Raw genomic sequence first — 14941 nt, forward strand, 5'->3', positions numbered from 1 at the left:
TCAAATTTACAATACCACACAAAAATTACTAAGTGCGTTCTTCTTTCAAGCTAAATTGGCTCTAATATATCTGATTAGCGATAACTTGAGAACAGAAGTGGAAAATCTTTGGACATCAACACTAAAATTTAATGACATTGACGTAAAAAAATACATTTTTTCGAGAAAAATCCAAAAAGTGTCTATTCATGATAACTTTTTTCAACGTTCAAAAAGTATCTATGTTTTAATAGTTTGTGAAGCATTCGTATATTGTTAGAGTACGTCCAAAATTTCATTCAATTCGGTTCACTGGATTCCGAGTTATGATAGCTCAAAAATGAGTTGTCTAAAAAATAGTGTTTTACCCGAACGGTTCTAACTTTGCGAAAGATTAATCAATCGAGCCCAAATGTGTACCAATGATGCACATATAATAGGTTGACAAACAGTCAAAATTTGAGATTTTTAGATGCACTCTATGAAAAGTTACAGCATGTTGAATTTTTTTGTGAGAGAAAAAAAAGTTGCCTATCCCAAACATTTTGGCCATCCCCTGTAGTTGATGATCGGCCAAACTCAGTACTTTTAGTATTGGGCGAACAGGTTTCCGGGACTATAATTTGAATCGAAAAATGTTCAAAGTGTTACGTCTGTTTGTCTGTGGTACTTGGCTGGGCCGCCACTAGATGGCGGTAGTGAGCAAACGTCAAATAGGAACGATACCAGCGCCGCGAGTGGCCAATCGACCTACTACTGAATATTTGATATACCCGTTAAAAAGGTGATCGATGGGAAGCGATGAGAGTGTAACGTCGTTTCTATGTGCTACTAGCATCCGAAATAAACAATAGTGGTTTCGCAGCGCGGTGTCACGAACACTAATGCAAATCTACTGGTTGAAAATATGCCCATTTGATTTTGCTGGGAACAGCTGATCTTTGTTTACTATTTTCAACCAGTAACTCAAGTGGTGTTCGTGTAATGCAGCGTGTACGTACACGCAACACTACTAAAAGCAGAAACCACTATAATTACCACCTATTACCACAATTCTCACCAGAATCTCACTAAAGCTTTTCTGAAATAAAGTTAAGGTGAAGATATGACGAAGCCACAGCTCAAATTTTCAAGAGCACAAATCTGAAGAACCGAATGTCGTATTGCGCTGAAAAGTTGATCGATTGGTCACCACCAGCGGGTAACCAATCGATCAGCTTTTCAGCACAATCCGACGTTTGGTTCTTCAGATTTGTGCTCTTGAAAATTTGAGCTGTGGCTTCGTCATATCTTCACCTTAAATCGAGGGTTTGCCGGGTACAGTTAGTTTTCAATGCATTTTTCAACGCATTATGGGTTGTATGCAGATCGCAAGAATTTTCTTGGCCTATCTCGATGCGTGGAAAATTCAGCAAGGAATCACTCAAGAAATAATAAAGCGTCGCTTTATTCCGGATCCTACACTGAAATAAATTATGTTGTGTAAATTATTGAGCTTTGCAAGGATTTCGCGATGATCGTGCAAATGTTCAATCTTTGACAGCACAATGTTCACACATCCAACAACAAAGGAAATAGTGCATAAACAAACCGATTAGTCGAAACTCCACCCCAAAATAACGCTCCGTTACTGGAAAACTGTAGCGGCGACATCAACCAATGTATGCTGAAACCGGTGTGCATATTTTGTGGTGGGACAATTTTGTTTGCCTCTGCGTCTTATTTGGCACAAGATCGTCAATACCGATTCCATAGTAACATTACTAACCGTACCTATGATTCTCAACCGACCACAAAATCTGTTAAATGCACTGAAATATTATTGAAGTAACAATACATTGCAGTCAGTTTGACTAAAAGCGTAGTCGCCTTAACAACAAAACATTGTCAATTTTTCCTGGACACACATCTTACAACACGGTATGGTTACACATACAATGCCCAGCTGTTAAATTTAGATTATTTTTGGTAATGTTAACACTAACAGCACTGCTAGTTAAATTGTTAGTCCTTTAGTGGAATTAACAGGAAATAGCCATCGGTTGAGAATCTTGAAAATCTTTTTTATTGCAAATATCTTTGATCTGTGATCACAGATATCTGTAGGCGAAAACTGGAAAAATATGTGTAATTCTAGGTAAATCTGTGTATATGGCATCACTGATCATGACATCGGGGACAACAAATTTTAATTTATTTGTTCTAGCTGTCACGTCGGTTCGTCGGTGCTATTTATATGAATGTAGGACTCGTGCTGTAAAAATCTTCATTTCGTAACTCATTGCATAAATAACTATTAAGCTCTATGATAAAGAAGTAATAATAAATAATTTTCCGGTTAGTCCCGTGGTAAACAGGACGGTAAATCAAAAATCTTGAAGAAAAATGATTTTTACCTCCAAATTCAACGACTTCGTACGCAGTACAATGAAATGTCACACGAACGAAAATGTTTGCTCACATCTCCACAAACACAGATCGCGCGACATCGCAAATGTCATGTTGATGGATGTTTGCTTCCAAAATGCAAACATTGATAACAAATTTTGTTCTCGGAATAATCAAATTATTCGCGGAGTAACGGAAATTTGCGGGAGTTTTATTCAATAAGTATAAAATTGTCGTTTATTATAACATATACCATGGATAAAGGTAAGAATAATTAGTTGGATTCACAAATTATGTATCTATAAAAGCGACACTTTTTGAAATTTTAGATTCGTCGAGGATATTAGCCATGAACAAGACGTTGGAAGAGGTTCGAGCGCTAAGTACGTACAAATTTTGTTATGATAATTTAGGGTAGACGAGTTAAGTCTCATCTGAAAATTAATCATAAATAAGTCGTCACCATTCTCGCATCAGCTAGCTCAGCAGCCACACGTGGAAAGTAAAAGCTAAGTCTTGGTTTGCTACCGCGGAAGCGAATTTAGTTGCGAAAAAGTCGATTTTGATTTTTCTTGTCTTTTGGATGCCAGTGGTGAAAGTGTAAATATTGTATCATAGTTACGGTTTTTTTTAATACTCCATTAGTTTTAAGTTTCTCCAGTTTATTAGCTTAAGTGGTGTTGGTTAGAATTAAGTGTTAGTGTACATATTAAGAAAAAGAGAAAAAGTAGTGTAAGTTGTGGATGAACTGTGATGTGAATGATGAAATAGAAATCGAGGACATCTCGATTTCGGAAGGTAAGACTATTGATGAGCGAAATAAAAGGAAATTACATGACAAACACGACGTAGAACCGAAGCGACTGCTAACAGAAATGGGACGCAAAAAAGAAAATGGTGGTAACACAACAGGATTGGACATGAACACGGATGACAACATGGCGGATGACGGAAGTACTATGAACACGACACAACAAACACGAACACAAAAACAGATCAAGTACACGATGAAAGATCTCACACAGACACAGCAAACGAATATGACACAGACACAGAAGCAGGATAACGGTGACACACAAGACAGCAGATTGAAGAGAGACAAAAACAAAAATGTAAATGATGGATTGAATCTGGGAAAATGGGAGAAAAACAACGTACATACAGTGTTTTTCATTGAACGACAAAACAAGGACGATAAATCGATTCACCCAATGTTGCTGGCGAAAATTCTACACAATGTTGGAATTAAGCAATACAAAGAGCTCAAAAGTGCAGGATATGGAAGATTCAGAATTACGTTTAACAAACCCAAGGATGCTGAAGTATTGCTTAATTCCACATTGCTGAAAGAAAACTTCAAATTCAACATCTACATTCCAAACATGCTAAAACAGACAATAGGAGTTGTTCGAAATGTACCACCTACAATCACAGACGACGAAATAGTTAACAACATTCAGGCAGGAAAGAAAAAAGTAACAAAAGTTGAAAGGATCTGCAAGATGAAGAGGGTAGACAACAACAATGTACTAGTACCGACGTACACCATCAAAATTTATGTTGAAGGTCAGGAGCTACCAGATGAGGTCGCGATTTACGGAATAGTAGCAAAAGTTGATTTCTACATTTTCCCGGTCAAACTATGTGTAAGATGTTGGAGGTTCGGACACAGAATTAAGACGTGTAGGAGTTCAAAGCCGAGGTGCGTAGTATGTGGGTTGGATCACGAAAGCAATGAGTGCTGGGATGCTCCAACTTGCGTTAACTGCAGGGGTAGTCACAGAGCAAATGATAGGAAGTGTCCCGAAAGAGTAAGACAAGATATGATCCTACAAGTTATGGCTAGAGAGAAACTAACGTTTGCTGAGGCAAACATGAAATTTCCCCGAAACAGATCAGTGCAAGACAGGCTTCAACCAGCAATCAATTCACTACAGGAGTTCCCAACACTACCGTCGACTTCAGGAGGCCCAAGTCGAGACAGACAAACGCAGAATAACACAGTAAACAACCAACAAAGCATAAATACAAACACACACCAAAACACAAACATCGAGGAAATAGTAACGCGCGTCAAAACAGAACTGATTAAACAACTCAACTTGGACACAATAATGGACAAAATTAAAGCAATACAGGAAACAGTAACTAACAACACCCAACTAAAACAATCTGGTAAGAAATCAAAGGATGCACAAACACTACTAACTGAAATAATGAATGAAATAAAATCAATTGCAAATCCGGAAGTAACATTTACATCAAAAGTAACACAATTAAATAACCCAAAACCACAACAAAATGGACTGGTACCGGAATCTCAAATTCATACAACATAACATAACCAGCATAAGACCCCTGGAAACCCGGAAAATCTTAAATCACTTTCTTAATAAAAACAACATAGATATCGCAATCTTGCAAGAAATATGGATAAAACCCAATGAAGATTATAAATTCCCTGGTTACAATTTTACTAAATCACTCAGAATAAATGGTTATGGAGGAGTTGGAATTCTAATTAAAAATGAAATAAAATATGAAGAAGTTAAACTACCAAAACTTGAACCTATAGAAGCAATAGCAATAAAAACCCTAAATACGAAAACAGAAATAATAATAATCTCAATCTACATACCCCCTGTACCAATAAACAATAATGACATTAAAGAACCATTGAAAAAACTCTTAGATACAATAGAAAACTGGAACAAAACTACTATTTTAGCAGGCGACTTTAACGCACACAATAAAATATGGAATAACAAACAAACAGACTGTGCAAGAGGAAAACTTCTATCGAGCTTAATAGACATGACAAACCTAATAATTCTTAACGATGGATCACCCACATTAATCAAAACACCAAACACGGTACCGTCCACTATTGATTTAACATTAGTTACACCAGATATTGCAGCAAAAATAGAATGGAAAGTAATTGACGATGAAATAGCAAGTAATCACAAAATAATAACCCTTGAAATCCAAAACACTGCTAAAAACTTCACAATAAACAGAGAAATCCTTAATAAGAAAAAAGCAATAGAAAACATAAACAGCATAAATCCGGATGAAATAGAAAATCAATTTTTACTTATACCTAACTTTAAAGAACAAATTAAAAAAGCAAAATACAAACCCAAGAAGACAAACCAACAACCAAAACCCTGGTGGAATGATGAAATAAATAATTTATATCAAACTAAAAACAAACACTTAATAGAATACTTCCGAAATCAAACATATGAAAATTTTATAAAATTCAAAAAATCTAAAGCAAAATTAAAACAAATAATACGAAGAGAATCTCGAAAAAGCTGGAACAAACTAATAGAAACAATAAACCCGGAAATGGATCAAAGAAATTTATGGAACACAGTCAGAAGAATTAGTGGTGGTTTTCCAAGTAAAAATAATATACAATTACTGAACGACGCAAAAATGTCAGAAGAATTCATGAAGGTAAACTTTCCAGAAATAATAACAGAATTAGATTTCACACCCATATCAACCGAAGACAGAATAACTATTACACATAACGAAGTTTTGCAACTAATTCACTCAAAAAAAGATCATTCAACACCAGGAGTAGATGAAATTTCATTTTATATCCTAAAAAATCTAAACCCATCATTATTCAGTAAAATAGTAGAATTACTTAACATTGTAGTGAACAACGGTAACATTCCGGACGATTGGAGAGATATTAAAATAATACCTATTTTAAAACCCTCAAAAAACGCAAATAATATCAACTCATACAGACCTCTAGCAATGCTTTGTGTAATTCTAAAAATAATAAACTTCATTATTAAAAAACATCTTAATACTTATTTGGAAGCTAACAATATCATACCAGATTATTCCTTTGGATTTAAAAAGAAGACTTCAGCGATAAACTGTGTGAATACATTAATTTCTCACGTACATAAAGCAAAAAGAGAAGGTAATGTAGTTGTTGCTACCTTTTTAGATCTCACGAAAGCATTTGATAACGTAAATGTCAATACACTGCTCAAGAGACTATCAGATATCAATGTCCCAAGTGTTATTGTTAATTGGATTTATTACTATTTGAGTAAAAGAAATACAAAACTAATTCTTAATGACGGTAGTGTTATAGCATCAACAACAAATAAGGGTATACCTCAAGGTTGCCCCCTTTCACCAATCTTATTTAATGTATATACAACAGAACTACATAATTTAACTGAAGACGATAAAATTTTATTTCAATTTGCTGATGATTTCACTGTCATGATAATAGCCAAAAACTTACAAATAGCCACAGAAAAAATGAACTCCTTTTTAGCGGAAATAGTTGAAAAACTCAATAATCTAGGTATGATTGTTAACTCCGATAAATGTGCCACTATAATTTTTACTAATAAATTTCATCCTAACACAAATATTCACATAAATAACAGTCCTATAGAAATAAAAGCTTTCCATAAATTTTTAGGTATCCAAATTGATCACAAACTAAACTATAAAACACATATTAATACAACAGTTGTTAAAGCCAAAAAGAAAATTAATGTTTTGAAAATGATAGGAAAACGAAAGAATGGAGCTCACCCGGAAACAATGTTAAAAGTAGCAAAAGCTATAGTTCAACCACATTTAGATTACGGATTATCAATAATAGCTAAAGCATCAAAAACGACATTTGCTAAACTTGAAACGGTACAACATTTATATATAAGAACGAGTATGCGATATTTGAGATCGACACCTAATCACGTGATATTAGCAGAAAGTGGAATCTTACCTTTGAAAGAACGAGCTGAGTACTTAACATTAAAAGAAATAGTTAAATTATTGTACTACCAGAATACTCCGTTGTTTGAATTTTTACAATATTTTATTATGTCAGACGAGTTGCCTAAACATTGTTCTTATTTAGAAAGGATCGCATCAATTAACAATTTTCATTTAATTCAATTGGGAAGCAAATTACCTTATGAAAGTACAACTAAATTAAAAATAGAAACAGAAGTAGATAACTTGAACAAAAAACAAACATCCATAGCCATACAAAAACAGAAGACACTAGAGTTAATTTCACAGAAATACAAAAATGATTACAAAATTTACACGGACGGCTCCAAAATAGACGGTAAGACAGGATATGGGATATATGACAGTAAAGAGAAAACATCTTATAGTGGAAGATTAAAAACACAATACACAATAATGAATGCAGAAATATTCGCGATTTTAAAAGCTGTAGAATACCTAAAAACAAAAAATGTACAAACTGCTGTAATTTTAACGGACTCTAAAAGCGCAACCCTTCTTATAAAATATAATACTACAAATGATAACTTCTTAGTAGGAAAATTAATAAAAGAAATCAATGATTCTCAGCTAGAACGTTTAACAATTCAATGGATACCAGGACACTCAGGGTTAGTAGGTAATGATAGAGCTGATTTAGCAGCAAAACTGGGAACAGATAGACAACAGATAGAAAACACTCCTTTAACCAAAGATGATTTGATTTTAAATTTGAAAATTGAGACTAGATGTTATTGGAATCAAAGATACAAAAGTATATCAGAGGAAAAGGGAATTTATCATTATAAAATAGAACAAGATGTTAGAAACAGGCCATGGTTTTCAGAAATTAAACTTCCTACACACCACACAATTACAATAAATAGATTAAGGACTGGACATTTAGCGACAAAAGACAGACTAAACAACTGGGGACTAATACCTAACGATAAGTGTGATCACTGTAACATCAGAGAAGACATCATCCACATTTTACACTATTGCGCTAAATTTGATAACATTCGAAATAAATACTCGGTATTACAAAACAGAGAAGATATTGTAAGTATTCTAGCTAACACTGACTTCAAAAAAATTAAACAAATAGCACAATTTATTGGAGAAACAGGAATTAATGTTTGAGTTTCTACTGATTCGTGGAAAGGAAAAACTTTCTTTAAATTTTAATCTATGATTTGACATTTACATAAAACACCCGGCACTAAAATGAGGAGGAAAATAAGTTGACATCGGTCGAAAGTTACGCTATAGTGACGCCTTGTAGTCACACATACAAGACTTGGTTGTTATGGACCATCAAAGGTCTGCGCCAAAAGCGAGAAAGAAAAAAAAAAAAAAAAGTCGTCACCGATGTCCAATTTTGTTCTTTTTCTAACATTCATACATATCACTTCAACTTCTGTCGATTTCCAGATGCAAAAAACGACAAACTACTCAAAGACTTCGGCATCGACCTTACCAACCTAAGCGACGCAGCACAAGAAACACTGGAAGACTATGCCAAAATTAAATATCTCACCGGTCTAACGGAAATGGATCAATCCTTCGTCGAAGCTTACTGTTACCAAGAGCAAGCCAAACGCCTCGAAGCACGCCTGCAATCGCTCCCACTGAAGGCCGACATCAAGAAACTGAAGGCGGCCATTCAACGAGAACAGAACGACCTCACCAAACTGGAGCGATTTGTGGAGGAAACACAAGCCCAACTGGTTCCCACCGACGAGATGGAGAAGATGCGCGTCACCCGCGAGGCGCAAATCGAGATGCTGCGACGTAAGCAGAGGCCCCTCATGGAAAAAGCGGACGCCATAAATCTCGACGAGCTGATTGCCAAGGTCGATGCACTTGAGGCCGAGGAGAATAATTAAATGCGTTTTTTTTATCGATACTGATGCTGTGTTTATACATCAACCGGGCTGTGATTCCCCGCGAGGGACGCGCGCGGTTCAAATATTTATATCACTTCCTTTCTGGTGGCGCGTGCAATATAGGTAATGAAGAAAAATAAACTATTTTTTTGTCACTTCGAATTCCTGTCTCACAAGCAGGTTTCGTGTGATTCCTATCTATGCTTGGCAATAGCAATATTCCTTTCACTTTATCATCGTCAAGTTGAATTTATTGTAACTTGTTTACGCGAGAATTTGCAACCGTTTTACATACTTCTAAGATTGTTCATGGTTGGTCTATATCTGTCTACATATATCAGGCTGTCTAATGCCTGAAAAACTTTGTATTATCTGGGAATTTGATTTCACTTGGAATACTCAGGGAATTCTGAAGTCAATCAGGGAATTCTTATTGGTAAGGAATTTTGCAGAAAAAATATGTTCGAGATCACTATGTTCATGATTGTTAGGATTTTTTCTAGTTCTTCGTAACATTCAACAATAACAATTGTTGAGCAACTAAAAGATAAATTAGAGAAAAAATTAAAAATAAATGTTAATAGTAACGTTAGTGAAATATACTAACCCAAATATATACATGCATTTGGGTTCCCCAACATTGATACAAATCAAAATCTTGACGTAGCCGTGTTGGGGTGCTCTGAAACTTTTCAACAGCTATAAAGACCTTACATGCCATTAATGACTTCATTAGCATAGACACCACTTTGCCTTTCTCTATCTCTGCATGCAATTAAGTACTTTGTCTTGGTTGATTTTATTAGCAAACCTATCCTCGTCCGCCTTCTTCGGAGGGGCAAAATCTTCTATAGCATTGAATCAGCTGGTGCTGTACGTATCAGCCTAAATTATTCAACCGGAAAAGTATGGTCTGACATTATCTGTGCGCCTTCGCGTGACAGTCGTGAAGAAGATGATGTGATGTCGGTCTCTAGTAGCAACGCACGTCATACTAACATTCCTTCCCTCCCTTGATGACCGTATGGACGTGGCCGGCCTCGTTATTGACTCAATAAAGTTTGAAATTCTCGTAAATGCACATTTTAGAGCGTGAAGCTACTCCCAAGTTCCGTTTGTTGGATTCTTATGCATTTTTGATTGTTCTAGTCAATCACGGAGTAGCAACTACTAATTGTACGGTCATCTATGCTCATGCTCATTAGTGTGGGTCATCGAAACCGTTTTCTCAGATCAAAGCTTTTTTGGTTCCGTTTCGGGTCCTGAGTATGGGTTCATTTAAATATTACGTAACGTAAAATATGACAATTTTAGACCCCCTCGCTCCCCCACGTAACAAATTATGTGTGGAAGATTTTGAAATTTTGTATGGAGCGTAACACAACGCTAGACCCCCTCCCACCCCCCCATTGCGTTACGTAATATTTGAATGAGCCCTATCTGTGCAAAATTTGAGCACGACCGGTTGCGTCTACACTTTGCGCATTGCAAATGAAATTTGTATGGGAAAACCATTTTTTTTTTTGCATTTTAGTCATAAGTTGAAAAAGTTTGTCTGAAACTTTTTAACCGATACTGTAAAATGATAGCCTAGGATGTTCTGAAAAACTTTGTTGAAGACCGCAAAGCGTCTTCAACAAAGTTTTTCCCTGAAATGGGGTCAAAAAAGCTTTGATCTGATGGGATACCATTGATTTTTTTTTCATTTTTCCATATAAACGATGACCCACTCTAATGCTCATGCTCAGAACAGGTAAAATTAATGCATCATTTTTTATCAGATTTGGCACACAAAATAAACATACGCCAAAGAGTTTTCAGTCAATTTTTTCCCCAATTTTATCGGTCTATTTCAGAGTTACAGCCGCATTACTTTGTCCCATTGCGGATAACAGGCTTTGTCACAAGTATGACAAGGTTTACAATTAATTCAACCAAACGTCAATTCCTACCTAGAGTAGCTGAATCAGCACTAATATTACTAGACATTACTGTGTTACTATCTTGTCTTTTCCCGCAATCATATTCCTCATTTTAGTCGACATTATCGTCTAGCTCATCCATACTATCCACAGTGGCTTCATATTTCCTCAACAGCAGGGAGGAAAAAAACCCTCACAGTTAGCTATGTTTATCATTGCCATTCAACAATTCTCCAAATAAGTGATTTACCTGGCTGCCAGTATTGTTTTGTCAGTGAGTATTTTTTTTTTTTTCATTTATTGCAAATAGAAGGTGCCAGCGTAGTCTTATGCAGCACATCAATGACACACTTAAAACAGAATGCCGAGATCGGCTGTGCGAATCTCGGTTAAAGTTCTCGGCTAAACGCTTGACGTTTATGGCCCGTTTACATATGTGATAATAATGCGTGACAATATTCTGTCGGACAATTTATTCCACGCTAGTATCGTTTACATTGCCGCTAAAAATTTAGCTGCTAAATCTGGGACAATAAATTGTCCGACTGTGTTGGTACCAAACTATCGTAATGTAAACACTTCCCTATCTGCCAATAAAATTGGCATGATGGTAATATTAGCTGACAATTGGTCTAGCAGACCGTTTACATGATGCTAATTGTGACGGACAATCTAATATCCTCATTATTGTCCACTAGTTTTAGCACCGAATTCAGAAGCTTCTGATTTTGTCATGCTAATTTTATTGTCTGCTAAAAAGTGTTTACATTGCGCTAAAATGACGCCAATACTGCTCGAAAATGAACTGTCGCGTAGAATTAGCAAATATGTAAACGGGCCATTAGTGTTTGATGATAACGGCACCCATGGGTGCTGCCAAGGATGGGATCATTCATTTGCAATCATTTACATTCACTTGCTGTTAACTCGCTTCAGAAACATCGCAGCAAAAATCAATGTATGGAACACTTTTTCATTTTTGTTTTACCTGAAACTTTGTAGAAAAATATATTTGCGTAGAATCAATAGTTAAGTCAACAGAAGGCAGCAAATGCAACTCTCCACGGCGTGAATGTAATTTACATTCACCGCGTGTATAGTTGCCTTCACAGCTCGCTCACGACTTTAGTATGCGTGTGCGACCCCAATGTTATTCGGAAAACTTGCAGATAAAACTACAAGGTTCAATTCACCCGTACATTGTTTTTCAATAGCATGCTTCTGAACTGAGATAATAGCAAGTGCATGTAACTTATTGCAAATGAATGGTCCCATCCCTGGGTGCTGCTATAAATAAACTTGACTTTTTGCTGATATATCAGTTAAATAACGATTGCCGAGCGCTCGGCTGTGCGAATCTCGACAAAAGAATAAAAATTATCCGAGCTCAACTGAGTGTGTAATTACATAAAATCTTCATATATTACTCCGATCCATGTATTCCTGCGCTGCAGCTATCTCACTTTCGACGTGCTACCTTCTCCTGATATGGAAGCATAAAAAGAACTCACTAATTGGGTTCTTTAGGGGTATCCAGATTATTTCATAATCGGAATCTCCGCCTAAAAATTAGTCTAATCCAGAATTTCATATTTTTTGGTGTCCGGAAAATATGTTTTTGCAATTACGTTGTGAAAAGTTGAACATTTCAGTTGGCTGAAGTATGCTGAAATGGCCTACTTTTCACCACTAATGCAAGTGTGCCGAAAAGTACTACTTTTCGGCACTCTTAAGAGTGCTGAAAAGTAGCACTTTTCGGCACTTTTGCTCGTACGCAGTTTTTACTTACCACCGTGCCTGCCGTAGATTCAGCCTCTGCCTCTAAATCTAATGAGCAGTTCGAATCCGAATTAGGACGATTTCAATTACGAACTGCTGAATCTGCTTTTCCTTTTTCCTGCGGAAAACTGTTTGACAACAGGAGCTCGATCATTGGTGACGCCTACTACACCATAGCCTACCTGATCAAACAAAAAAAAAACAACTCCTACAAGCATGAGCGCGCGCACGTGGTTTCTATTCTACTGATACATGTTTGTGTAGCCAGAAAAGATCGCTCTCAATGGGTGTTTTTCGTAATTACAAAAAACTTTGTTTGCAACTCGTTGCAAAACTCGATTTCTTCAGCACTCGTCGTATTTATCCAACTCGGCAAGTCTCGTTGGATAAATGTACGACTCGTGCTGAAAAAATCATCATTTTGCAACTTGTTGCATAAATAACTATTAAAATACATTTAAAGTTTGTATGGGGAACATTTTTTGTTCGGAGTGAACTGTCATTTTATCGATTTAAATGTTATTCTATCCACGGAAATTAAAACTGTTTTGTTTATGTACCCATCAAAACAAAGGTGTTGGAACGCAATAAAATCACATTATACTCAGGAAAATTATCTCTTTCTGTCAGGCTATAGAAAGTAGCAATTCACTAAACAACCCAATGTATGCACTTTTCAAAATATCTGTTTTATGATCATCTTTGTTTTGTCTATTTCAGTGATCCTCAGCCTAACTGTCTTTGCGGGCCAAAATCGAATTTTGAAAAGAGACTGCGGGCCGCTAGTCATTCAAGAGTTTATTTTCAACAATTTCCAAGATTCAACACAAAATACATTTGTTTGATTTTTTGAAAAGTGCAAAGAATTAAATTTGTTGAAATTCCCAAATAAAAAGATTTTTTTTTTTGAAAACATTGAACAAGAGCAAAGAACTAAACAACCTGAAATTATTATGAGCTTTTATTTTACTTCAAAAAATCCTGAAATTACAGATCTTGATATTAATAATTTTGAGCAAATTTCATATTTCAGACAAGCTACTTAAAATCACAAAAAATAAGCAAAAACGACGCTGGCTAGAACAATATGGACCTTTTTAAGAATAATGTGGATAAACTCACAACGTACTTATAGCGCAGATTATAAGTGCAGAATTGTGGAAGACCTAGACACGAACACAGACTAATTTCTTGTAATACATCTGGATCCAGTATTGACAAATTTACGAATAGAGTTTCTTACTGCAGCTTAAAGTTTTCCTGAGAACTATTTAAAAAACACCTTGGAAATGTGAGATTGTTTGAGACTTCTCGTGGATTTGGAGAAATTTCAGAAAGATTTCTTACGAAGCCAATGAAGAAAAACCTGCAGACATGATTTTCTGAACAAGTATTTGTAGCCGATATAGAATAGATATTTTGAAAGGAATTCCCAAAAGTATTGCTAGGAGAATAAAAAGTATCTTGCCCAATCCCTGAAGTTTTAGCGAAACTTCGAAAGTTTGGGCAACACTTCCTTTAAGAAAAATTATAAACAAAAATTCTGTTAAAAAATTTTGAATAGTTTCCTGGCAGAAGTGGTGAATATATATTTGTCAACAAATGGGTAAGAGCAAGATGCAGCAACTTCAAGCAAGTTCAACCTACGTCGTTGAACAGGACTATAAAGTATATACAACAATTTTTTTCACCGATAGAAACAAAATGGAAATTATTTTTAATTAATTTTCGAGTAATTAAATTAATTACTAATAATGAGTCCATGGCAGAGAACCTGTGAAATTAAGCGAAACACAACATTCTTAACAACAGTTCCGATTATTTTCGAAACAAAATTCCTTTTACAGTTTGGAAAACATTAAAAAATCTTACTTCTTTTGAAAAACTCTCCTAGATATTGACAAAATTCATTCTCATTAAAGTTTTAAAATAAAGTGAAATTTTTGATTTTCGTTATGCAATCTTTGAGTGGGCCGCTTTCTCATACATTTCAAAATCAGTTCGCGGGCCGCACAAAACCTGGTCAATGGCCGCATGCGGCCCGCGGGCCGCAGTTTGGTGACCACTGGTCTATTTCTTTTGATATAGAGACGCAAAGAAACATATGCTAGTTTGTAAATGTAGAACATGTGTTTTCTAAAGCTCTCAAACATCGTACATCGCTTTGAGTAATCGCAATTTGATACGGTCACGGTATGAACG

General features: G+C 35.7%; 1 protein-coding gene across 1 annotated transcript; it reads left to right on the forward strand.

Moving 5' to 3' along the window:
* The first annotated feature begins 2477 nt into the window (after positions 1–2477).
* LOC109402571 (uncharacterized) lies at positions 2478–9800 on the forward strand. Its single transcript, XM_019675242.3, has 3 exons — positions 2478–2631; positions 2697–2750; positions 8584–9800. The coding sequence occupies exons 1-3, from the start codon at positions 2622–2624 to the stop codon at positions 9036–9038; spliced, it is 519 nt and encodes a 172-aa protein (XP_019530787.2). The 5' UTR covers positions 2478–2621; the 3' UTR covers positions 9039–9800.
* Positions 9801–14941: the final 5141 nt, after the last annotated feature.

The sequence above is a fragment of the Aedes albopictus genome, unplaced genomic scaffold (genome assembly GCF_035046485.1).
Source record: "Aedes albopictus strain Foshan unplaced genomic scaffold, AalbF5 HiC_scaffold_138, whole genome shotgun sequence".
Classification (NCBI taxonomy): domain Eukaryota; kingdom Metazoa; phylum Arthropoda; class Insecta; order Diptera; family Culicidae; genus Aedes; species Aedes albopictus.